The sequence below is a fragment of the Hyperolius riggenbachi genome, chromosome 9 (genome assembly GCF_040937935.1).
Source record: "Hyperolius riggenbachi isolate aHypRig1 chromosome 9, aHypRig1.pri, whole genome shotgun sequence".
Lineage (NCBI taxonomy): Eukaryota > Metazoa > Chordata > Amphibia > Anura > Hyperoliidae > Hyperolius > Hyperolius riggenbachi.
In genome coordinates, this window is record NC_090654.1 from 134974385 (window position 1) to 135001636 (window position 27252).

Consider the following 27252-nt stretch of genomic DNA (forward strand, 5'->3'; position numbering starts at 1 on the left):
AATCCGTCTGCTTTGGCAGATTATTGTATCAATTGCAAACAATTCCTCTTTTATTGAAACTCAGATGTTAAGGATCTATATAAGGCATTCTCACAGTTTCTGTGGAAATCTGGAAAGGTCAGGATAGAACCCTCCAAGCTACAACTTCCTAAAGAATGGGTTGGCCATTCCTGATATTAGACGTTACAACTTGGCATGTCTTATAAGACATATGAGATTGGATTAATAATGCCTTGATGTACTCTAATTATGCCCATATCCCATAAAAAATTTGCACCTTTTAAATTTAGGGGAAAGCTTTTTAACGACACTATATTGGCATGGAGAGAGTTATGTAAATTATTCTCCCATCCTTTCCAGATTTCAAAATATATGCCCTTATGGGGTCTTCCGGGTTTCCCGGCTAGTTTAGCTCATAGGGGCTTCCTGGAGTGGCAAGATAAAGGCATTCAAAGGCTACTTCACATTGGTCTTCAAAAGTTAGATTTATCTAAAAGAGCCCTGAATAATTTGGCCAGATGGTCTAAAGACATACCGGGGGAGGATATTCCAACTAAAATTCTGGAAGCATATAAAGCGATTCATAAGGTGGTGGTGGGGGAAAATTGGCGGGAATCGCATTTAAAATTTGTGCATAGAGCGAAATACGCTTTTTAACATTAAATATAAAAACCTGCCACCTCATTATAATCCAAAGTGTCCTAAATGTTCAATGTTGAATGCTGATCTTTATCACTGTGTCTGGGGTTGCCTTATAGTGAAAATTTTTCTGGGATGAAGTGATAAAATGTATTAAGCAAATGTGCAATATTCAATTGGAGCCCACGCCATTGTTATACTTATTCAATTACGAGCAACCTGTCTCACAAAGTGAGGCTGGCACTCAGGCTTCTGGTAAATCCTTGAGTAAGCTGGTTCATTTAGTACTACTGGCAGCACGTAAGGTGATAAATGGATATTCAGCAGTAGCCCATCAGTCTGGGATGTTAAAGAAGAACTTACCCACTTATATCATCTGGACAAGTTGGATGCTTTGTGCCATAAAGATAAAGACTAAGTCTTTCTTCAAGAAGTGGAAACTTTTCATATTAATGACGTATAGTCAGCAAGATATTCGAGCTATATCGAGCTTTTCGGTATACTAAATGGTACTTGACAGAACATCTTCAAGGTCCATTGGGGAAACTAGATATCTCAGAATAATTAAACTAGCTAAATAGGTAAGGGATGACAAGACAAGGGGGAGAGAGGGGGGGGGGGGGGGCTGGGTTTGGTCTTTATCCGTTGGTGTTACTGGTCAGTGCTGCTTGGATACCCCTTTTCAAAATCCAGATTGACCCGGATACCCAGATATCCGGGTCGGTAATCCGAGTTTAAAATTTTTGTATCCAAATCGGATATCCGACCCTAGTATCCGGCGGATTCGGATAGAAAACCGGACGTGGCCTTTAAATTGCTTTAAAAACTTTTTTTAGGGTATATGTATTTTGTAAAGGGGAACAGTAATTGATGTGGGGACTTAAAAATCCCCCCCCCCCCAGGCAATTAACTTTAGGCCTAGGTTCCAGACAGCGGTCATGCAGCCCACATTGTGTCCAAAGTCCAACCGCACAACTGGGACATGGCAGTTTTCAGCCAAGACACCTCCAAAAAATTACGCAGCAATTGTGTTTTGGATTAAATATAGGTGGTATCAGTGGCCTGTGGCACCCTGGCCTGGCGGTGGGAGCTGCACAGGCAGCAGGAGCAGGGCAATGCAGCAGCAGGTGTAATGTGTGCCAGGAGCATGCCGGACGTGGCACGTTGCAATTGGCAATTGGCAAGTGGCAAGTGCCGAGTGACAGTCAGACAGCAGAGGAGAAGAAACTAGTGCACACTAACTGTCACACTGGCACTGCTCACAGCACAGCAGTTCTGTAGAAAGCTAACACAGTAGTACTACTACTCTAACAACTACTAGCACACTGACTGCAGTACTACAGTACTAACTACACAACACAGTAATCCTATCCCCTAATCCCTAACCTATACCTAAGGCTTATAGCTGGCCAGCAGGCAGCAGCTGGCCTGGTCTGTGCACAGCACACACACAGAAACATAGCAGCTGCCTGCAGCACACACTCTGACTGTCATACAATGACATCAATCAAGCTAATTAACGATTTAACAATAGTGTAGTGATAGTAGTGAAGGGGTTAATCACTGAACAGCTTTAGGTTTATATCTGTTTACAGCCATTGATAGGCCACCAGCACTGGAGCATGTCTCTCAGTGAGCACTCAGTCATCATGGCAGCCCTCCTTATATACAGGGGGGCTGGCCTGTGTTCCTTTCTGTGATTGGGTGGGATTGGGTTTAGGCTGGGAACCCGCTGATTGGCTCAACGAGGTCAGTTGGGGCTGGCCAGGGTTCCCCTCTGTGATTGGTTGCTAGGGCTTCTGCTGGGAGCCCTCTGATTGGCTCCAGGACGTCATCTCCTTAGTTACAGTATTTCGCATCCGGATATCCGCGGATATCTGGGTTATGCGGCCAAATATCCGCAGATAGCTAGCCGGATTTAAAAAAAAAAAATCCGGAGTCCGAATCGTATAGCTTAAAAAAGTTTGGATATCGGGGTTACACGGATATCCGGAATCTTGATGAGCAGCCCTGGTACTGGTAGCACATTATAGTAAAGTACAATGGTTATGCTGTTATGTATTATTTTACCAAGTTATAGTTGCAAAATACAAATTGTACTTGTAAGCTTTCATTCAGTACATGTTGATTCTTCTTGGAAATTGATCTGTAATGCAGAAATTTCAATAAAAATATTGTTAAAAAAAAAAGTGATATCGCTGAGCAGAATTTGCTGTTCTGTAGGAAATGGGGTAGAAATGCAGTAATGGATGGCAAACCATTGAGTGATGTCTGGCAATTTAAGGTACATTGATAAACAAACCAGAGCATTGTGTTTCTATCTACCGCAGCCGATCACTGAATGATCGCTAAAAAATATCATTGGGCAGTAATACACACACTAGATTCACAGCTGAAATGGCCCAAAACAATCATTTTAGCCATGGATTATGTGGTGTGTATAAAGTTAGTGAGCATGTGTGTATGTATTTCTGTCATTAATCGTATACAGACTGGAAAGTGGGGGGTTGGGGGGAGGGTTGTCGGAGGTGAGTAGAGGGGTGGCCACAGTTGAAAAATACAAAACATCCTGGATATATGCACTGTAGTTGTAGCTCCAATTATTGATTGGTAAGAGATTCTTTAGTGAGGCTGTAAGAGGTGTGAAGAACTAAGCAGGGGGTGACATAGGCGCACATAAATAACTAAGACACTTGGAGAAATCCCCTGTAAGCTAGAAGAGATAAAGTAAGCTATGAGTCAGAATCCTGTGTATAATCTTGCTCCTTACAGCATAAATATTGGCAGACTAGACACTGGGGCTTTCTCTTGCCACCTGGTGACTCTGTTAATCCCACTGTATATATACAACCATTACATCATTTACATTATAAGACACCTACAGTCTCTTTATAGATCTTACACTGCAAAGCACTGAAGATAATTGACCACCTAATTGGGCATAGTTTAGGACTGAAAGCCAATCGTGTACTATTATGAAATATATATTATAGTTTATCTCCAAGTGACATTATTATTATTATTATTTATTATTATTATTATTTATTATTATTATTATTATTATTATTATTATTATTACTACTTAATAAAGTGCCAAAATATTCTGTGGCGCTGTATAAAGTAGGAAATAAACATGGGGTACATAATATTACAGATAATGGAAGACTCAAAATATAGACGTTGGTACTGTGCGGAAAACAGAATTGGTAGACATAGTAATTACAGTAATAAATGTAACACAATGAACAAAAAAAATATAGGAAATTCCAAGACCCAAAAGGCAGAGAGCCCTGTAAAGGCATAGAAAGAAAACAAAAAGTTAAAATTCAATATGTACTGTATACCTAGAGTCTGTGTATTTTTATAGTAAATCTGTAATGAAAAAGTGCACCTAGGCGGTAAGCCTCAGGAGGGGTCACTGGATACTGAAGAGTAGAGTTGGGCCGAACGGTTCGCCTGCGAACGGTTCCATGCGAACTTCCGTGGTTCGCGTTCACGTCCCGGAGGCGAACGTTTGCGGAAGTTCAGTTCGCCCCATAATGCACCATGGAGGGTCAACTTTGACCCTCTACATCAGTCAGCAGGCCCAGTGTAGCCAATTAGGCTACACTAGCCCCTAGAGCCCCACCCTCCTTATATAAGGCAGGCAGCGGCGGCCATTACGGTCACTCGTGTGCCTGCATTAGTGAGAGTAGGGCGAGCTGCTGCAGACTGTCTCTCATAGGGAAAGATTAGTTAGGCTTAGCTTGTTCCTGGCTGCATACCTGTTCTGTTCAGTGAGCCCACTGCATACCTGTTCAGTGAACCTGCCACTGCATACCTGTTCAGTGAACCCGCCACTGCATACCTGTTCAGTGAACCCGCCACTGCATACCTGTTCTGTGAACCCGCCACTGCATACCTGTTCTGTGAACCCACCACTGCATACCACCCCAGCTGTTTGCGGTGCGTTACACAGTTAGTTTGGTGCGTCAGTGTGAAGCAGTACTCTAATTACACTACCTGATTGATGTATACACATGCAAGATGTTTTAAAGCACTTTAGGCCTGCCATTTAGCATTCAATGTGATTTCTGCCCTTAAAACGCTGCTTTGCGTCAAATCCAGATTTTTCCTGGGGACTTTTGGCGTGTATCCCACTCCGCCATGCCCCCCTCCAGGTGTTAGACCCCTTGAAACATCTTTTCCATCACTTTTGTGGCCAGCAGGATTTTTTTTTCCAAAGTTCGCCTCCCCATTGAAGTCTATTGCGGTTCGCGAACTTTTCCGCGAACCGAACGTTCCGCGGAAGTTCGCGAACCTAAAATCGGAGGTTCGGCCCAACTCTACTGAAGAGGTTTCCCCCGTCCCCTTCTGCCCATCCGTTCCAGCGCCCGGACCTCTGAACTTGCGTAGGCGCAGTAGTCATCAGGCTCCACAAGCAAGACAATGTGACGCATTGTCGCATAGTCACACTAGTGGATAAATAGCCGAGCCCGACCATGTCCGCTGTACTGTGCAGATGTGAGCCTTCTGCCCCTGCGTTTTTAAAGTGGGCTGATTGGGCTCGGCTGAGCCCGAGCGGTAATCCGCTAGTGCGCCTGTGTGAACCGCGTCAGCATTGTTTTGCATATAGACAGTTTGAGGGTCTCTGCGCCGGATCACACTGGCTGTGGAGAATGGGGTAAGCCTCATTAGGATCCAGAGGCTTCCCTCTCCCGAGGTAAGTACTCCCAAGGGCACCTTCCAACCCCCTATAGGTTCCCTTTAAGTTTTAGCTTTAGTAAGGAGCACAACTTAGCCAGATGTTGAAGGGGAATGGTCCAAGTTTTAGCAAATGCTCAAGAAATGGGGGAGTCACAGCCCTCTGTGTCTGTCTGTAATAGTCCATAATTCCCTGGGAAAAGCAGTAAGAAAAAATTCTCCATATGGACACAGATAAATGAAGTAGCCATGCTCATTTTATGTCCAAAACTGACAAAAACATTTGGCTGATATTGTGCTTCAAAAAAAGGTAATTGAATTTTTTTTCTTTCTTGTCATCAACAGGCTAGGCCTCAACCATCAGGACGTTCATCCTCAGATCGGCGACCACGACAGAAGCAAGATTCTGACTGTGTCCTTCTATAGCCCAGCCTGCATACTGGGAGGTTGAATCCAGGGTTTTACCACAAGGGGGCGCAGCACACCCCCACCCCCTCCCTTCTTCTCAGTTGTACAGCAGATGCTATGTATTTGTGCTGAGTTTGTACACGTTCTCAGACCTCCCTGATTCTTTTTTTTTTTTTTTTTTTTCTAAGCACTTACAATGCGTGATTATTTTTCCTTGTAATATAATAGACTTTTTGAACACTATCTAATTCCTGATATGCCTTTCTTGTACCTCCTTTTGCTGTTTTTTCTATGCGTACCGTAGTCTGAATTTTTTCTGGGCTGCAGGTAAAAAAACCCTCTTTTTATGTGGGCAGAGGCTAAAAACTGCAATGAAATCTTGTAATTATGAAAGTGTAAGTGGCATCACTGCAGATCCAGCTGCTTTGATAGGGTAAATGAACATAGCTGCCGACACATTACCTATACCCTTTTGCTTCAGGGAAGCCAAAGCAGAATGTGTTGAGGGGCTACCCATGTACTGCAGGTTGGACCCAGTAGAATAATGATGCACTTGCAGGGTAGACTGGTGAAGGAGTGGAGTATTGAATCCTAATAAAAACATGCACATTTCCACTGATTTGAAATTGAGCCAGTCAATCCAGTAGCTGCTGATTAATTAGCTGGCAGCTAGACAGCTAACCAGCTGCCAGGGGGTTTCATTGTTTTATTTCATTCTCTTGCTAGACCAGTGGAAATTTTCATGCAAAGTGGCCACTAACGATACAATTTTCAGAATGATCGTTTACAAAATATTCTTCGTATGAACAATTGAAAATAATTGTTTGGAACCACTAATAGGAAAAAGAATATCTCCTAACCAATCCAATCAGACTAATTAAATTGGTCTGAAAATTGGAACGATTTTCACTAATCTGATCGGGTTGGTTAGGAGATTTTCGTCCATTAGTGGGCCCAAGCAACCATTTCTGATCATTCATATGAAGATTTGTTCGTAAGCGATTGTTCAGTAAATTGTATCGTTAGTGGCCACCACTAGTAATATTACACCTCTCCATTAATTATAGCCAAATCTAATTCAGCTGCTTTCCTCTATAGTGGGAAATGCTGCTCTGTGACAGTCTGCATAGGGTCAGTGAACCAATATGTTGGAGCAGAAGGGTCACACGTAATGTCAGCTTAATTATACCCCTACCCTTATTGAAACAGTGGAGGGAGTTTAAAGGGCTACAGTGTATCTATCACAGTGCATTATTTTTCCCCCCTCAAACAGCGGTACAAACGGAAATCCAATCCATATTTCTTTTAAAGTGAACCTGTCTCATCGTAATAAGCAAAATGGGTAGCTACATGCGTTGCCACCTTGGTTGGTGAGGCTACCTTTCATGCTTGACATCAGGCTCAGTAGATAGTAGAGCCAAGCACTACTTTCCCAACATGAGACGGTGTATGTACACCCTAGTATTTCATGCATGTAGGCACCTCCAAGTTTTGAAAGGATAACTCCAAAATTTTTTTAAATAAAGTATTCCCCCATTTATGAGGCATTGCTATTAAAGCTCATATAAACCCAGAAGGCTAATTTTACAACAGTCATTTTGGTAAGTGCATGTTACAAATATTTGCTAGTATTACCATTGGAATTTACCTTTACAAATTGAAAAAAAGCTACAGTGCAAACTCTTTGTGTGTTTATATTGGCTCAAAAACTTCCCTGGCTTTAGCTTCCTGGTACTAAACTGAGGCCTTACATTTACTAAATCCTTCTTGTGGCCTCATATACAGTAGACAAGTGGTTTGTACTGTACTCCAAGAAATCGGAGAAACGTAGTCTGGATTTTTTTCTTCATACCTTAAATGTCCCATGGTCACACCTGGTTGACCCGTCCATCAGCTAAATCCTGAAAATGTGCTGCAATGGCAAGCCCATTTGACCTATGAAAAAGGCATTATGTCCAACCACTTTGCACAATAGACTTTTAATATTCATTGCTATCTGATTGCTAATACAGTTTACCTTGTTAAACTTTGGCTTAGGTTGTTTTTGATTATTCAAATGTATATTTTTTCCCTTTACTTCAATCTACCGTACATTCTAAGATTGCAGATTTGCCTTTTTCAGAGTATGCTTGTATGCATCCTAGTGTGTTAACAATGATGAGCTAACAGGGAGACCAGAGCCATTCTCACTCTATTGTTCATGGAGTTGCCAGTCAACTAATCTTTTCTTTACTGGTTAAAGAGATGTTGAGCAATGTCACAACTACTCGGTATATACCCCACCTCTTGCTGCAGAAAATTGTAGAATTATTTATAAGGAGTAAAAATTAGATACCAAACCTGATGGGTTTTACAGTCCAGTTATTCAGAATGGATTGAAATTTTTTTTATAGCGATGTCTAAAAAAAAACCCCACTATGGTAGACTCTCGGTTATTTGGGGTAGAGATGTGAAATCTTGCGCTACTGCAGGAAAAAAGGTCGATGAGGACCAGCAAGAATCACACAGTGGCAGCTCCTTTAATGCTCGGCTGTGAGCAGACTACTAAGAGATAAAAACAACAAAACGATTCCTTCACTCCATGTAGATATAGGAGTGCAGTGTGCATGCAGGTACGTTAACTGACAAAGGCGTGAATACGCCGAAACGCGTCTTGACGATACCTGCACACAGTCCCCTCGGAGAGCGACCTGATGTCCATATACCATCTGGACCCACGCTGCCGCTGGCCACTGCAGCCCCAGGCTCCACTCCTATGAGAGGACGGTTCTCTCCCAGGCTACATGCCTTATTGAATGCTTATCATTCGCACGTATCTAGTAAGTGCATTTTTGTATTTGCGCAGTTTTAATTTATTAAAAGGTATCACACTACGGAGCGCTCCTCCCGTTTTGTTGTTTTTATCTCGGTTATTTAGCACCAACTTGGATCATCTGATGCCGAAACTGTGTTTTCTGGTTGCATGAGACTCAATGTTTTAAATAGGCCCAGCTAATACAGTACAATACCCCACTCTATATACATAACGTGAACTCCGTATTAAATGATAAAATACAGCAACCAGTAAGTTACTCTTGGGGGAGCCGTGGAACTTTAAGCGCAGGAGAGCCCACAAAAAGCCTTAGAAGTTGGCCTTCTCCACAGTGAGTACTTTTGGCGATTTGTTCTGCTGAGTAGATTTTTAGTCCGGAGGTTCACTTTAAGTCTTATTTTCTGATGTGGCCAGATTGGGTTAATCGACTTCGGCCACTAAATGTGTGTTGTGTACTAGCATACATCCTGCTGCACCAGGGCCGGCGCTACCATAGAGGCAAAGGAGGCAGCTGCCCCAGGGCCCCAGAGCTTGTAGGGGCCCCCAGTGGCTACAAGAGGAAAAAAAATTTCAAATCGGCCTTATAGTTTTTGAGAAAATCGACTTTAAAGTTTCAAAGGAAAAAAAGTACACATTTAAAAACCAGCCGACTTTAATGGTTAATAGCAAATCCACCTTAAATTCTAGAAACCCTAAAGACCCTTGCAGGATATGTTAAGGAGATCATTGGGAATAAGAGAAAAAAACAATTTTTCAAAAAGACCTTATAGCTTTTGAGAAAATCGATTTTAAAGTTTCAAAGGAAAAAAAGTATACTTTTAAATGCGGTAAATGTCACTTTTAGTACCTAACGGTAGTGTAATTTTACATGTATCAAAAGAAAGAGCAATACATTTTCTGACAGGGTTTCCAGGGGGTCCATAAGCAGCCACAGCGCTTTGGCCAGGGATCGCTATACAGCCGCAATATGGCTGTATGAAGATCCCTGGCATTTTTTTCCTATTTTCCCAATTTTTTTTTTATGTTTAGAGTGTGGGAATTTTTTTTTTTTTTAAATTGTGGGGTCCCCCCTCCAGAAACGTTCTAACCCCTTGTCCCCCATACAGGCTGGGGTAGCCAGAATGTGGAGCTCCGACCGATTGGGGCTTCAAACCCTGACTATACCAGCTGCAAAAAAGGTCCCTTAATGCCAATTTTTGCTCCGGGTATCTGTTGGGGGGGGGGGGGGGGGGGGGGGGGGCGCCCAGGTTTATTTTGCCCTGGGGCCCCATTGTTGCTTAAACCGGCCTTGTGCTGCACCAATACATGTTTTATTTATAGGTTTTGAGATCAGTCCAAATTGGGTCTATAATATATTATTAGTGAGGGTAACCAGTAATATAAAAGTTTTCTTTAAATTAATTAAGCAAATGGTTTTGGTGTAGTAAATGTCTTCATAAATGTAAATCACCATTCCTATGAAAGTAGTATAAACTCAAAATTACATTTTGTTCTAAAACATTAAACACAGCACAAAATGAATAGAAATTTATAAAAACACTGGGTTAATGTCATTCCAGTGCATATTTACACTTCACTGCAGCTAATTGATAATATTGCTCATAGCAGGACACATTATGAAATTGTATTGTAATTATGTAATTACTGAGCAAACAAAGTAAAGTTCTCCCCTGGATACATCAGAACATTTTCTGCATGGTCCACACAGCTTAGTTTTAGCTATACACAAGCTGATAATTGGTTTATGAGCGAAGTAGAGGTTTGAATATTAACTCTTCCAGTAGCTTCTAAACCATTTATATATTTTCCCTATTAGTGTTATGCTGTGGTTAATGCTTTAGATCAGAGATTACTTATGAGTTTCATCCCACTTTAGGAGACATGTCAAAACGTGTTTTGTTTTAATTCTAAATGATCCATTCTGGATACTCAGATTGCGACACCCATCAGGTTTGGTATGTATTTAGGCACAGTTATACATTGAATAATTCCCATATTTGGTTTTGTGGTGACCCATGAATTTAACTTTCCTGGCGGTAACCCCGAACGTAGTTCGGGGTAAGCCGCGCAGGAGGTTTTCTCAGGCCCTGCTGGGCCGATTTGAATAATTTTTTTTTTTTTTTTGCTGAACGCAGCTAGCACTTTGCTAGCTGCGTCAGCACTTTGATCGCCGCCGCCCCGCGCTCGATCGCCACTATCCGCGTCGCAAGACAGCCCCCCCCCCCCCTAGACCCCTGCGCTGCCTGGCCTATCAGCGCCAGGCAGCGGCAAGGGGTGGATCGGGACTCCCTTAGACGTCACGACGTCGGTGACGTCATCCTGCCCCGTCACCATGGCGACGGGGGAAGCCCTCCAGGAAATCCCGTTCTTTGAACGGGATTTCCTGATCGCCGGAGGCGATCGGCGGGGCTGGGGGGATGCCGCTGAGCAGCGGCTATCATGTAGCGAGCCCTAGGCTCGCTACATGATTTAAAAAAATAAATAAAAAAAGCGGCTGCGCTGCCCCCTGGCGGTTTTTAATAGACCGCCAGGAGGGTTAAAGGAAATAAATGGTATAACTTACAAATGTTGTTCTTCAATGTTCAGTCCAATTACTTATTCTCAAAGTTTTCCTTTTTAAGCTTTATGATGTGACAGGTGCACTTTAGAACCCTTCCATTTATTTATTTTTTTTGCTAGTCCTACACTAAATGTTATATTTTCTAGTGTTTTTTTTTTTTTGTTTTTTTTTTTTTTACTTTTGTTTTTATGATTTTTTTTGGCACACTCAGGAGTTGCCGTAAATCACGCACCAGTACTTGTGCTGACAAATTGATAACATTTGTATGACTTCTCCAGCCTGGATAAAATTGATTATCAGATCACTTGAAGGTAAAATGTGAAGTCATCATGATCTGTTTCATTCAATTACCTCCCCAAGTGTTTGAGGCATTAAAATTATATCTTGTGGAGCCAGTATTCTGCAGTAATGAAATAATGTTAGCCACAGTTTTAAACTTTCATCTGTCATTATGGAGTAGCCACATACTAGCTGAAAGCTGGTATCAGGCTCACAGTGGTGGTGGTTCTGTAAGTAGGTAGGTGGGTGGGAAAGGGAGGTGCTTCAGTGGGTTTACAAAAGAGAACTCAGGGTGGGCATCACTAGTATGGTGATGGTGATGTTACTAGTAGTCCAAAGAGCAGGCAGACAGTGAAGAAGTGTTAAAAAGATTGCAGAACTACAAGCTCTGAAAAGTGTCGTCACCCTCCCTTTTCTATGAAGCTATGTAGCACGACTGGAGTGGGTCACAATCCACGTGATATTTGAGTTGTAGGTAGGGCTTAGTCATCTGAGTCACCTCTTTACTTTTTGTATCTCCGAGACTTTATTGATAAGATCTTCTCATCATAGTTAATATTTCTGTTCCTGCATACTTTGGCAATGTGGGTGTTCGGCTCCACCTGCAACATTCTTTGATATAAACAAATGAAAAGAATGGCAAGGGCGAGATCTCTGTGCAATAGCCAGAGCCACTTTGCAGAACTGGGAACTTGCGAGCACAGTGATCTCACCACTGGAATCCCTGAGAGGGCAAAGAAACTGAACTCCACAGCCTCCACTAACCACTGAAATATCCCTTCCAGATGGATTCACTCTACAGTTTTATTCCCTATGTATTGAATAATCTGCAGTAGCACCAGTTGTAATTCAACCATATTCTTTCTCTGATTCCTAAAATAAGACACTGTTTCCCAAGTGCCCTTTTGCCCTCATAGGCAGATTGGAACATTGCTTTCCAGAAATTAAGCCACTTTGATCCTCACGTTTCTGTAGACTAGATCTGCTTTGTAGACTTTTTTTTTTTTTTTTTTTTTTACTGCTATTGGATCATGCTCTGTTGCTGGATATGTCAGCTGGGGACCAGCCCATTTGCAATGCTGTATGTGACTTCTATTTATATCAATGTTCTCTTTTTACTTGTCTTTTTTTTGTAGTGGTTTACAGCAAAGGAAGGTAGTGGGTAATGCTGCCACTTTTTATTTTCCAGAATTAATGGTTTCAGTTACCGTATACTTCTGGTATATATTTCTGGTTTTAGGTTATGATCTTCCCATCTTTGTCCTTGTCATTAATAAACAAGTGTCCACACAAAGTTAACATACAGTGCCAAGGTACTGTCTGCTTTCCAGCACAGCCTTTCAGATCCCTGCAGCCATAGCAAAACTATCCACTGGCAGTTTCAATGGCCAAGTCTGTAATTCTAGCAAAGCATTGGTTACCCTATCCCTTTAGTCTTACGACCTGAAAACAAAGTGGGAAGAGCGGTGGTGTAGGCTGCTGAAATTCAGTCTGCAGTTCTGAAATGACAGCAAGAATTTAAATACTTTCAGTGAGTCGAGAAGCAAACCGTATACTCCACACTATTATACAAAACTTTGAGTGGGGTCTGTATCATCCAGCAAATAGATATTTGCTTATTTTCAAATTGTCTGCATTTGGTGGAAAAAATTACATTTGATTGGCTCAATAGCAGTCCCTTGAATATAGTCAACACAGCAACGTGTAAACACAATTTATAAACTATCCAGGTACCTTTGTAGTACTGAAGTTATGACTAAAAGATGTAATTGCTGATATGCTAGAGTAATTGCAAAGTAATTGCAAAGCTGCTATTTCACTTACCTTTTATGCAATCTGTTGTAACATAAGTTAGCATTGGAAAGGTTTGCCACCTAACAGTGGATATGTTTTAAGATACTCTCTTGCAGCTGTGTTGGATTTCACAGGCTTTCATCTGCACTGTAATGTAATCAAACCTGCACCTAAATTGTGGTCTTGGTTTGCACACTTTCTTATAGTGACAGGTGTTCTCTCAGGCTTAATGCATCTTATTTTTCCCCCCTCTTCAAACCTGGTCTGATATTTCCCACTTCTATCAGGTGTGAGTCTAAGACCTGTATTTGACACAGCTCCCAAGACATTCATTCCCATCCTTTCTAGGGGAAAAAGAAAACCTGGCCAGGAGCCCATTTTAACAGATAATTTCTATATCCCAGACTGATTCACTTATGCTGCAATCCTCACATCAGAGTTCAGTCTGTGCACATCCCCTTTGCAATCATGACTGCATTAATCTGAATAATGGAGCAACAGCTGTCCTGCCCACACATACTGCCGATTACTGCTTCAGGTCCTAAGACAAATTTATAAAACAATATTTTTAGGTGCATAAGCCTTCTTTCAGTAATAGATATTTCAGCTTTTAGAAAGCTACCAGATGGTGAATTTTGGAAAAGGGTTTTCGGGCTTGTTCACACTAGGGAAACATTGTGGCTAGGCATTATTGTATCGCAACACAGTCACTGTGTTGTGAAGAGCACTGTAGAGAATGATGCTGTACACTAACTCATCCAGTGCTTTCAGTAATGCTCTATGTCACATAATATATATGATTTGAAATGCACTGCCATGACACAAACGTGTTATTGTGTGCGATAATGTGTACATCTGTAACTGTACTTGGTAACTTGGTAATGCAAAAGGTGTGAACGGGACCTTTAAAGTCCTCATTCAGGCTCATTTTTAATGCATATTGTGTGGACTGTGTTATTTGCATTATTTGGTTTTCTTGCTTCCTGGCTTGTCGGGTTTGCAGCAATTCAGACTTCCTGTGTTTCAGATGCAGCTTGGCTAGACGTAATTACACAGTTCATAGACTGCTATTCAATCTCCCTACCCCATAATAACCCATGTGAGGGAGGAGGGAGGCACAAGGACCCTGTTGTAGAGGCTAGACAGACTTTTCCTGTTAATACAAAGCTGACCCTGCCCACAGAGGGCAGGAGCATAGAAAGGAAATGCATTATGTCAGGTGACAGCAAAGCACAGGAAGAAACTTTACCTTTTCTGGTATCTCTTTTCTTTCTGTACAGATATCTGGGTCATGTAACTGACCATTTTCAATAGGACTTTATCTAGAACTGTTGCATCAAGTGTGAAAACTGTTAGTGATGGCAACCCCCCCCCCCCCCCCCCCCCCCCTCTGGCATTGTCCCCCTATTCACCTTCACTAATAATGAATAATCCCGGAGGTGAATTAAGGCTTTGATCTTAAAAAATACAGATAATTCCATCAGTGGTCAAAACCAAGTACAATGCTTTCAGCCCCTGCTTCTCCTTTAGAGGATGACACTCGCTGCAAAATGACCTCAACCAACCTTCCACAATCATTCCTGGTCATTGCAAAAGTTTCATATTGGTTCTGATGTTTGGTTTTCCTTTTCTTGATGTTGTCACGCACTTTATCTCAGAACGCATGACCATGCAAGGTATTTCTGTTTTATTTATCCTGTCCCGTCTGTTCAAGCGGCCAACACTGTGAGCAGCTTATGCACCTTGTAGAGAAGATCATGTACAATTCTAAATAAACTCTTTGCACCCCATGTCGTGCTGTCTGTAACCTTTCTTTGGAATGATAGCTCAAGATATTTTAATGGCTGAGGGCCCGTTTCCACTGTTGCGACGCGATTTCGCCGGCATCCCGACGCTTGTAAAAACGCATGCGGATGCATTTCCGCATGCGGATGCGTTTCCGCATGCGTTTTTACCCGCGATTTCGCATGGCAGGGTGCCATGTGAAATCAACCATGACTCTGACAGGGCAAAATAACATTGAAAAAGGTGCGAAATCGCACGCGAATCGCGGGTAAAAACGCATGCGTTTTTCCTATTAAATACATTAGCGGCGATTCGCATGGATTCCCGACGCAGGCGAACTCTGTGGGTCCCGTCGTGCCGATTTGGCCCGCCGCCAAATCGCTCCCACACGCCGCACATATGGAAACAGCCCCAGCCACTTCAATGTACCAAGCGAATCCGCATGTCGGCGCCGCATGTGGATTCGCTATGGTGGAAACGAGCCCCGAGTCTTTGATGACCTGACAGAAAGGAAGTTGTATCATAAAAACATTATCGTTTTTAATACACATTTTAGTTGAGTTCTAAAAAATATACCATATCTGTATTTAACATTTATTTTCTATCAGGTACAGGTGGGGAGGTTTTTGTTTGTTTGTTTTCAAGTATTTTTCAGTTCATGCAGACAAATCTTGCATGAACTTTTTTTTTTTTTTTTTTCCCTGCACTCATTTAAAAAATATAATTTTTTATTCGTACATAAGATAGTACAATATTTATCGATCGTATTACATCTATGCAATTTTATACAGTGTTGCGCTATGTGAGTGTTTCACTATTTTATCTTGAGGAAAAACTGTATATGTTGGAGGCGTTTGCTTGAAAACGTAACGATTGATGGTGGCTGCAGCAGAGGCGGAGTACAGTATAGGCGAGGGGAGCCTGAATGCCCCGCATGCGCACTAGACCATTATAATCTGTGGTCCAACAAAATCGGTGAGTCGCTCTCCACGTGGTGTTGGTGGTGGGAGTGACACAAATGAATAATTTGCAGCACTGGTCAACCTCCTTTGAAATATATAATCAAAAGGATAAACTCGCCTAAATTGATCTTAGCGAAGCTCCAAAAAGCCAAGAGGATATTTGGACTTTTTAACCGGTTTCTTAAAACCAGGATAGTGTTTTCATGATATTTAACTGGACTGGTAATTTTAATGATATTTGGCAGATTCAAGTAGCTTCCAGGTTGTCATAAAGTTGTTTATGTATGGTAGTGCAAATGGTGATTTAACATAATACTCCATAAAATCTGGATCCGGGTGATCCGTGAATATTTGAGCGCAAGGCTATTAACAGCATTTGGCTGTAATCGCAAAACCCATGGAGGAGATAACCTTCCAATGGAGGATGTGTATAGGGTGAACAGTAGGGGGCCAAGGACCGAGCCTTGGGGGACTCCCACCGAGAGGTGGTTGGGAGTGGATGAGGACTCATTGAAGGCGATCGTGAAGGAGCGGTTGGAGGGTTAGGATGAAAGCCAGGTCAGGGTGAGATCGTGAATACCCATGGACTGGAGGAGAAGGGGGATGATCTACTGTGTCAAAAGCTGCTAAAAGGTCAAGGAGGAGGAGATTGGAGTATTTACCTTCAGCTTTAGCTAAGGCAAGGTCATTGACCACTTTGGTGAGAGCAGTTTCGGTTGAGTGGGCAGGCCGAAATTCAGCCATGCAGAGAAGTGACCTAAGAAAACAGAAGCAGGGCCTGGAGGGTGGTAGATAAATGCGATTTAGGAGCATCTGGTTACAAATGCTTGTTATGTTGCCTTATTTTACAACTATTGGGCACTTACTTCTAGCAATTGGGTGGTGACTGAAATGTGACATTTTGCCATCTGTGTGAAAGAGCCCCTATATAACTACTGTAGAGTTTGGGAGGTGGAGCTACATGTTTGTATGCTGCCATGGGATCAGCAGGAAGAATCCTTTTTAGCATTTATCAAATGAACAAAAAAAACAATATCAAACTTAAAGAGAACCTGAGGTGACATTTGGGTCAAAAGTTTCTAATACCTAAGGAGAGGGAAGTCTTTGGAGAGGCCTTCCACACATCCTCTGCTGCCCGTGACCCTCCTGCACACCGTAATTGCGCTGCTCTTCATGCACAAGTGTGGCTGCGCCTGTGCAATAGCACAGAGCTGCTCACATGCTTGTGCTGGTATACACTGTGGGAAGCCTCTACAGCAGTGTTCCCCAACCCCATCCTCAAGACCCACCAACAGTACGTTTTGCAGAAAACCACAAACATAGGCCCAGTGCACACCAAAAACCTCTAGCAGATTTGCAACATGCTGGAGGTTTTTGAAGCAGATTTTAGAGCGATTCTAGGCATGTTTAGAGATGTTTTCTAAACATGCCTAGCGGTTTTTAGAGCATTTTTGTGTAGCAGATACAAATATTGTTACAGTAAAAGCTGTTACTGAACAGCTTCTGTAACAAAAACGCGTGGAAAACCGCTCTGATATAGCGGTTTTCAGAGCGGTTTTCCATTTCCCTATACTTTACATTGAGGCAGAAACGCCTCAGAAATCTAAAAAATGCTGCAGCTTGAGTTTGCGTTTGTGGAAAAAATGAGCTCTGGTGTGCACCATCCCATTCACTTTTATTAGCCAAGCGGTTTTCCCCATGGAAGTGTTTAAAAAAACTATCTAGAACCGCTCCGGTGTGCACCAGCCCATACAAAGGTGAGGTAATTGGTGTCTCAGCAGAGCTGATTAACCACCTCTGTGTATCTCCACAAAATATGCACTGTTTGTGGGCCTTGAGGACAGGGTTGGGGAACACTGCTCTACAGGATCCAGAGGCTTCCCTCTCCTTAGAAAGTATTTAACATTTGACTCTGGATGGGTGGGTGGAAGCTGAAAATGTACTTTTGTGGTAACATGAAAACCTCTACCGTGGAGAAAAGAAATTGGTAGACAACTTTATTTAATCACTGATCTTTAAAATCTGGTAAGCACTTTTGCCTAGAAGGTCCTTGGTTCAAGTCCCTCTACTTTCACAGTCTTAGGCCTGGAACCCACTGAAAACCGCAAACGCAAAACGCAACCGCTAGCGTTTTGTCTGAGCGGTTTGCAAGCGGATTCATGCGCGTTTTTGGTTGTGTTTTGCAACATTGTATTTTTTTGCCCAGCGGGTGCGTAGCGTTTTGCGTTTTGCGTTTTTATCCTGATTGGTCCTGTGAATTATTTTTAATTTTGTTACAGTGTACTGAACCGCAAAACGCTAGCAAAACCGCTCAGTTTAGGTTTTGCTGAGCGTTTCTGCTAGCGTTTCAATACTTTACATTGAAGCGCTAACGCTCCTAAAATGCTACAGGTCCTGCGTTTGCGTTTCTGGGAAACGCAAACGCTCCTGTGGAAGTTGCCCCATCCATTAACATCATCTGAGCGTTTTGGCAAAACGCTAGCGTATCGCAGCGCTGCCAAAATGCTCAAAAAAACGCTCTTGTGGGTTCCAGCCCTTAGGGCTGGAACCCACAGGAGCGCTTTTGGCAGCGTTTTGGCAGCACTGCGATATGCTAGCAGTTTGCCAAAACGCTGGGCTAATGTTAATGGATGGGGCAACTTCCACAGGAGCGTTTGCGTTTCCCAGAAACGCAAACGCAGGACCTGCAGCATTTTGGGAGCGTTAGCGCTTCAATGTAAAGTATTGCTAGCAGAAACGCTCAGCAAAACCTAAACTGAGCGGTTTTGCTAGCGTTTTGCGGTTCAGCACACTGTAACAAAATGAAAAATAATTCACAGGACCAATCAGGATAAAAACGCAAAACGCTAGGCACCCGCTGGGGAAAAAAATACAATGTTGCAAAACACGACCAAAAACGCGCATGAATCCGCTTGCAAACCGCTCAGACAAAACGCTAGCGGTTGCGTTTTGCGTTTGCGGTTTTCAGTGGGTTCCAGGCCTTTTGGTTGATTTACCAAGGCTGAAGAGCACAAGTGATCCAGCAAACTGGGATAGGATTTGCTGCATCAGTTTTTGCAGCTTATGTTGATAGAGAAAAAGCACACAATGCTACACTGCTGTCAGTTTATTCTCTGCATGCAAAAAGTTTATACAGTTTTTATGTGTGAGCTAGCTCATTGATTAACCTCCCTAGCGGTATGATCCAGTGGCGTAGCTAAGAAACTGGGAGCCCCAGTGTGAGTTTTACATTGGGGCTCCCGAAGCACTCTATACATGACAATTGATACGGCACACAAAAACCTGCCAAGGACAGTTAGTGTCAGAGGTGCAAGAAGGGGATGGGGAACAGCTTATTAATGATCACTACTATTCATAGCATCTATAGAAATAATTACTATAAGCACAAGACCAATAAAAAGCTAATACTGCAGTTGAGGGAGGGCCCATCTAGCCCAAGTTGCTACTTCTACATCCCCCATTGCTACGCCACTGATTACTTTTGGGTTTTAGTGTCTAAATGCGGTGCAATTTTTCACAAGCTTTTAGGGCTCTTTCACTCTAGATGCCTTTTTCTGCGTTTTACCGCCACGGCCATAGTTTTCATTTTCCATAGTAAAATGAAAGTCCATAGACTTTCATTTTACCTTCCAAACTTATAGCTGCATTTTTGAGCGTTGCGTTTTGAAGCTCCCTGGCGCTTTTTTAGGGCCGACCGTGGCGTTTCGCATTTCAATGATAGTCAATGGAAACTGCAAACTACAGCTTTTTTAAAACGCTTCACCGCTGAAAAAAAATCTACAGCATTCAATTGAAAAAAGAAAAGATGTTTTCAGAGCTGTAAAATGCTTTGAAAACGCTATGGAAAAGCTATGTATTGGTGTTGAAAAGCATAAAAATGCCTTCAAAAAGCACTAAAACGCTGACAGCAAAAGACAGCGTTTTAGCCTTTTCTACCGCAGCCTCTAGTGTGAAAGAGCCCTTAGATTCTAAAATCATACCATGAGGGCCCTTTTCCACCTGCAATCGCTAGCGTTCACGCTGAACGCTAGCGATTGCTGAATCGCAAAACCGGCGATTCCCCCGACGTTTGCGGCCGCGATTTTGCTATGCTATGCACTGCATAGCAAAATCGCGGCAATTATCGCTCCGCCGCGCGTTCGCGTTCCCCGCAAAAACGAATCGCGGTAGTGGAAATGACCTACCGCGATTCCCATGTTAAAAAGCAAACCGTAGCGATTGTAAAATCGCTAGCGGTTTGCGTTTTTGCGATTCAGCATCGCAAACGTCGCTAGTGGAAAAGGGCCCTTAGATAGATCTGCAGCAGCCCTGTACACACCTCCCATGGATCTAGCTCGGGGGAACTGCCCTGAGCTGTGGATTTCCAGCTCATTGTCCTCTGTCCCCCTCCGGTACTGCCTACCGATCCCCTTACTTCCTGGTCGGGGTAGTCGTGGCTGGCTGTGCAGGGGCTGCTCGGTGGTGGGGGTCCTTGTTCGCGCTCTGCGCAGGAGCAATACGTAGTTGTGATGTAGTTGTTCAGAAAAGTAGTGCAGGTTGCATCTTCTTTTTTTTTTTTTTTTTTTTTCCACTTCCAGGCAGAATCACTGACACCTCCTGAAAACACTGTTGCATTATGGAAAATCATTACATGCTTTCTCAGATTCGATTTCAAATTGCTGCAAAATGCTGCCAAACTGCAAAAGTGTGATCCTACCCTCAGAAAAAGCTTGTAACCCTCTGTCTACGTCACAGCAGAATGTAGAGGGAGGCTGGTAAATTAGATGCTGTATAAGGGCTGGTGCACACCAGAGCGGTTTTGGAGCGTTTTTTTTAAACGCTTGCATGGGGGAAACCGCTTGGCTAATGAAAGTGAATGGGATGGTGCACACCAGAGCGGCTCGTTTTTTCCACAAAAGCAAATTCGGGGGCTGCAGCTTTTTTTCGATTTCTGATGCGTTTCTGCCTCAATGTTACAGTATAGGAAAATGGAAAACTGCTCTGAAAAACGCTAGATCAGAGTGATTTCCAGGCGGTTTTGTTACAGTAGCTGTTCAGTAACAGCTTTACTGTAACAATATTTGTAATCTGCTACACAAATCACTCAAAAACGCTAGGCATGTTTAGAAAAGTCTCTAAACATGCCTAGAATCGCTCTGAAATCTGCTTCAAAAACCTCTCGTGTTTTGCAGATCTGTTAGAGGTTTCTGGTGTGCACTGGGCCTAACTGCAGGCATGTGTAGGATGATCAATGAGATGTTTATAATTTCTCCTTGCATTCAAATTTCATGTAAATGTTATGCAGCTTGAACTTGGGCCAATAAAAATTGACAGAAAGTTATACCACTTTCAAGGTGCATAAAATTTACATGAGATTTGTATATGTTACGGCCAGAACCCGAAGTCTGGCCACTTCGTGTTCTGGCCGGTCAAAACGAGAAGTGGCCGGCTGATGCGGCCAATGTGAGAAATGTACCATCATCTCGGGCTTTGGCTGGCCAGAACGCGTTGTGGCTGTATGTGGTCGGCCAAGTCCCAAAGTCCTGCTCCCTCGGCTCTCCTCCACCTGCACTGCACTACTCAAACATCAGATCAGGGCAACCGGACCGGAGAGAGGCAAAGCGCACAAGTGACCCGCAGGACGTGAACACTTCAGTGCGGAAGCGCGAGTCGTCTGGCACTTCTGCATGTGAAGTGTACAGGTCCGGGCGGGTAGCGTGCGCGCTGCTCTGCCTCTCTCCGCTTCTCCCCGCCTCTTTGGTTGCTCTGATCGGAGGTCTGTGAGTAGTGCAGGAAAACCACCCCCCCCCCTGGCCATGCAAAGCGCACAGGAAAGCCCCCCCCCCCCAAGTCATGCAAAGCACACAGTAAAGCCCCCTCAGTCATGCAAAGCACACAGGAAAGCCCCTCCCCCCACTCATGCAAAGCGCACATGAAAGCCCCCCCCCCAGGTCATGCAAAAGCACACAGAAAAGCCCCCCCCCCCGCAATGCAAAGCACACAGTAAAGCACCCCCCAGCCAATCAAAGCGCACAGAAAAGCCCCCCCCCCCCCGCCATGCAAAGCACCCAGCAAAGTCCCCCTGCCATGCAAAGCGCCTACTGAAGCCCCCCAGCCATGCAAAGCGCCTACTGAAGCACCCGAGCCGTGCAAAGCGCCCAGAGAAGCGCCCCCAGCCTTGCATCCCCCCCCCATCTGTGACTAATCACCACTGTAATTTGATCTCTCCCCCATGTCCCTCGACTGCCACGGCAGAGCAGCTAATTTTGAATCGCAGGATGTTAAGAAATTTGTCTGCTTCCGTGAAATCAGGAAGTAGACACTCTGCTGATTTGTTGCAGGATTGTGTATTAGCTGTGACAAATAACTTTTTTTCCTGTGAAGGTTATTATGCTGTTGTGTATCTTTCAGAGCAGAGAGGAACTTCTGAGTGCCATTCATGGTGCTGGACAGGACTCTGGATTAATGCGTTTTGGACTTTGGCCGACTGACTTCTAGAACTGGCCGGCCAATGTCAGAAATTCCCAGCATTTTGGACTTTGGCTGATGTCAAATTGGCCAGTTCTAGAAACGGCCGGCCAATTGTAGAATTGGCCGATTTCTGGCTTTGGCCGTAACATATACAAAGAGAAATTCTTTGCATCTCATTGATCATCCCTAGTCATGTATAGCTCACACAATTTTTTTTTTTATTTTTTTTTTTAGTACAAAAATCCACTGTGACTAAATTCCAAGCTGCATGCTATTTACAACAAGCTGCATGCTATTTACAACAAGCTTTGTCAATGAAATGCATTATCATCTTTCTATACAGTATTAGCATCTGAAAATCAAAGAGAATCTGTAAATTTACAGAGAACCCGAGGTGGGTTCTAAGAATCCTAATAGCAGACAGAGGCTGGCTGTGCATATAATCACCAGCCTCTGTTGCTATATATCGTCCCTCCAGGGCCCCCCTGCGCTCTGCTCCCCTCTGCCATCTTGGGAAGGAGAAAAATGGGGGAAGCCTTGATAGATCCACAGGCTTCTCCCTCCTGAGGTAAGTAGCCCCCAGTGGACATTATTAAGTTTACAGTGTCTCTTTAATCTAGGAATAAACTATGCAATAGTGTTTACTAGAAGTACATGAAAAATCTATTACATAATAGGGCTCTGGTAAATGACTTTTCGGGTAGCAACGTTTTTATCAAATCCTACAAAAACAAGATAATAAAAAACCATTGCTGTAAAATGAAAATCAAACTATGGTTCACACAGGAGCCCATTCATAGCACATCTAAACTACACATGTCATCAACTCTGAGGCCATAGTCACAGTGACTGTTGCGTTCCCGGTGACAGCAGAAATGCAACAGATTGGGAAAGTGGAGCCGCACATTATGCTTGCATTCTGGGGTAGTGAAGCATACAGTTGATGAAAAGTATGCTTCACTGTTAACGCAAGCATTTAGCTTGCAGTGTATTATCATACCGTAACCTGTTATACAGCAACGTACCTGCTGCACTGTGAACAGTAGGTGATGCATTGCAGTGCGGTAAGCTGCATTACAAAATGGCTGTTACATTACACTGCAATGCACCTCTGATAACGTGGCCTAAATGTACGGAAATCAACGTTGGGACTTAGGCTACTTTTACACTAAGCAGTTACGTTGCATTCCCTGGAAAAAAAGGATTACAATGCAATAAAAGGGCAAAGTCGCATTGCACGTTATGCCTGTGGTGAGATGCATACAGTACATAGAGTACATAAAAAGTATGCTTCACTTCATCCTTTAAAGCACTGCATGCATTGTACTATTGCCAATGGGTATGTCACACTACACTGCTGTTGCACCAGTGGGAACCATTACAATATAAGTGCACCGCAATGCACCAGTTTGAAAGTATAAGTAATTCATAAGCAAAACATAAGAAAATAAGTATGGCTTTCAAGAAAAAAACATTCAAATTATGGTCACCAGCCCCTGTGAGCCAGGCTATCCCAGAGAAAATACTGGCGTCAAGGGACCCTAAATTTGTTCATCTCCCCAAGCCCACCACCCCCGAGGATTAGACCCTACACCAGAGATTGAAGTGGAGAACAGAGAGAGACAAAAGAAGAACAAAGCGGGAGAAGGAAAATATCTGAGTGCTAAAATTCTTCAATAAGAACACGTTCAAAGTGGGGCGTTGCAGTGTGACTTTATGGAGGCATCTTAATGCAAAAAGTTACACTGCAATAATAAGTCTATGCGACATTCAGGCCCATATGCAATTCACTTTTTCACCTGAGTTTTCTCCTAGGTGATATTTTTAAACTCGCCAATAAAATGCATTTTAAGCCCCCAGAAGGCAAGAATATGCTCAAAATAATTTTAACAGTCCTTTTTCACCAACGTTTTGGTACTTTTTTAGTTGAACAGTACTGGAAAGTTATTTAAAATCAAAGATGAAAAATTATCTCCTGGGAGAAAACTCAGGTGAAAAAGAATTGCATATAGGCCTCAGAGTGCAAGCGATGCAATCCAATGGACAACAGTATCCCAACGGACTGTTTGCAGTGCATTAACAGTGGCAGTGAAGCATACTTTTCAATGACTTTATGCTTCTTTGTATGTAATGCAATAGTGGCATAACGTGCAGTATGACTTTATTGTTCCATTGTGTTCTTGCTTTTATAGGGAACGCAATACCGCTCCCACTGTGAACAGGGCCTTACTAATCTATCAAAGCCAGGGAGCTCCAGTCAATTGCAAAGCTTTCAGACCTTGAAGAACTTATGTTCATCCATAAAAATGCTGGTAAGCAGGGCCGCTTCTAGACTTTTTGCTATACCCCCCAAATTGGAATGATTGCACAGCACTCCAAAATTATCACCCTCAGTGTAGGTAGGTAGACAGGTATATGTGCCCCTGTATACGGTAGCCGGGTATAGTTGTCCCAGTATACAGTAGGTACAAAAAACACACAATTGCTCCTCACGTGACATAGCAATTGAACGCATAAATGCACTGTGTGCTGCCTTGCACTACACGAGCAGATGCGCCAATTGTTTGTGGGCCTTAAACTCAGATACTCATAATCTGCAAAACCACCACCAAAATAAGTTAGTCCAGGCCTTGCTAGTCACATATCAAAAAATTACTTCATTGTGAACAACAGCCTCAAGCTGTACCAAGAATCATTCTAATAAAACCTCTAAAAACACTAAGAACCCCAAGATTGGAACGGTACTCACCGCACCCCACACTTGCTTCATACATCCAGTCACACCATCCATATGGCAGGATAAGAATTGCATGCAATTGCAAAACACAACAGAGCTCTGAGTGTGTATGTCAGCTATTTCTTGAATATATGCTAGCAGTCCACAATCGGAACAGGCCAGTGTTGGCACTTTAAATGGCTCATAGCAGTGCACAATCAAAACAGGCCAGTATTAACACTTCAAATAGCTGATAGACCGGATGACCTGTGCAATTTCAAATAGATGCATATCTTCCATAATAAAGAGTCATTCATATTTCATTCCTTGAATAGGTAGCAAGACAGTCCAGCTTTAGCAACAAGCCATCTTCACTTAGTATGCACAATGCAGCACAGCGTTGTTAGTTAAAGGGACACTGTAGGGGGGGGGGTCAGGGGAAAATGAGTTGAAGTTACCCGGACTTCTAATGGTCCCCCACAGACATTCTGTGGCCGCGCAGCCACTCCCCAATGCGCCGACCCCGCCTCTGGTTCACTTCTGGAATTTCAGACTTTAAAGTCTGAAAACAACTGCGCCTGCGTTGCCGTGTCTTCGCTTCCCCTGATGTCACCAGGAGCGTACTGCGCAGGCCCAGTATGGTCTGTGCCTGCGCCGTGCGCTCCTGGTGACATCACGGGAAGCGAGGACACGGCAACGCAGGCGCAGTGGTTTTCAGACTTTAAAGTCTGAAATTCCAGAAGTGAACCGGAGGTGGGGCCGGAGCATCGGTGAGTGGCTGCACAGGCACAGGATGCCTGCGGGGGACCATTAGAAGCCCCGGGTAACTTCAACTCATTTTCCCCCGACCCCCCCCCCTACAGTATTCCTTTAAATGGCAGAGGCCCTTCAATATAGATTGTAGTCGCTAACTTAGCAAGCTGTTGTTACACATTAGCAAGTCCAGCATAACACAAGCAGAGCACTGAGTCACATATTGTGCAGTTGTCACCTCATTTGGGGCACAGCCAAACCCCTGTGTCTTACATGTCCCAGCGGGTGCCAAGTGACTGTTTCTGCCGTTGTGGTTGCAACCTGCAGCATCCTGCCGACAGCGGCGGCTGTCCGTGATCCACCCGCACTTGATCGGCGGAAGCGGGGTTGTAGCGGTAGACGAGGCCGGCCTCCTGTAGCTCCTCCCAGTCCCACCTAGACTCTAGACTTTTTCTAGACTTTTTGCTATACCCACCGAATTGGAATGATCGCACAGCACTCCAAAATTATCACCCTCAGTATAGGTAGGTAGGTAGGTAGCCAGGTATACGTGCCCCTGTATAGGGTAGCCAGTTATAGTTGCCCCAGTATAGGTAGCTAGTATAGTTGCCCCCAGTGTAGGTAGCCAATATTGTTGCCCCCTGTATAGGTTAGCCAGTATAGGTAGCTAGTATATGGTAGTTTCCTCCAGTATAGGTAGTATAGTTGCCCCAGTATAGGTAGCTAGTATAGTTGCCCCCAGTAAGGGTAGTATAGTTGCCCCCAGTATAGGTAGAATAGTTGCCCCCAGTATGGGTAGTATAGTTGCCCCCAGTATAGGTAGTATAGTTGCCTCCAGTATAGGTAGTATAGTTGCCTCAGTATAGGTAGCTAGTATAGTTACCCCCAGTATAGATTAGGTAGGTAGATGGCCAACCCGCTCCCCGCGGCAGCCGCTTATCTTACCTTCTGAGCCGGGGGCCGCTTCCTCTAGTATGGATGGTCCCCAGCCAGCCCTCTCGCCTCCATCACAGACCTCAGTCAGATCAGCGCGACCCGCAGCTGCTGTTGTTAAGAGGAAGCAGGGCAGCGGTTCCCCTGGTAATGGCGATAAATACAGAAATTAAGTACTTCCTGTATTTCGCTGCTGCAGGGAGCCGCTGTCCTGCTTCCTCTGCACAGCAGCCTCGGGTCGTGCTGATCTGACTGAATTCTATGATGGAGGCAAGGGAGCTGACCAGGGACTATCCTAGAGAAGGCGTCCGTTGGCTGAGTAGATAAGACGAGTGGTAGGCAGGCGCAATGCCGCTCCAGGGCCCATGTAGCCTGATGAACTAGTTTCACTTGACCGTCCGCCCGTGCTGGTAAGCTTCTCATGGATAAAGAAGTCATCCACTCTGTTTTTAACTTTCTGGAGGTCGGCTCCCCGCAT

At 43.7% G+C, this 27252-nt stretch overlaps 1 protein-coding gene across 3 annotated transcripts in view; it reads left to right on the forward strand.

Moving 5' to 3' along the window:
- The window catches only part of MINDY1 (MINDY lysine 48 deubiquitinase 1), a 74868-nt gene extending 65191 nt beyond the window's left edge, over positions 1-9677 (forward strand). For all 3 annotated transcript variants that reach the window (XM_068253550.1, XM_068253548.1, XM_068253549.1), the window contains exon 10: positions 5668-9677. In XM_068253550.1, coding sequence (XP_068109651.1) covers positions 5668-5748 — 81 coding nt within the window. In that variant the 3' untranslated portion in view covers positions 5749-9677. The remainder of the gene's footprint in view (positions 1-5667) is intronic.
- Positions 9678-27252: the final 17575 nt, after the last annotated feature.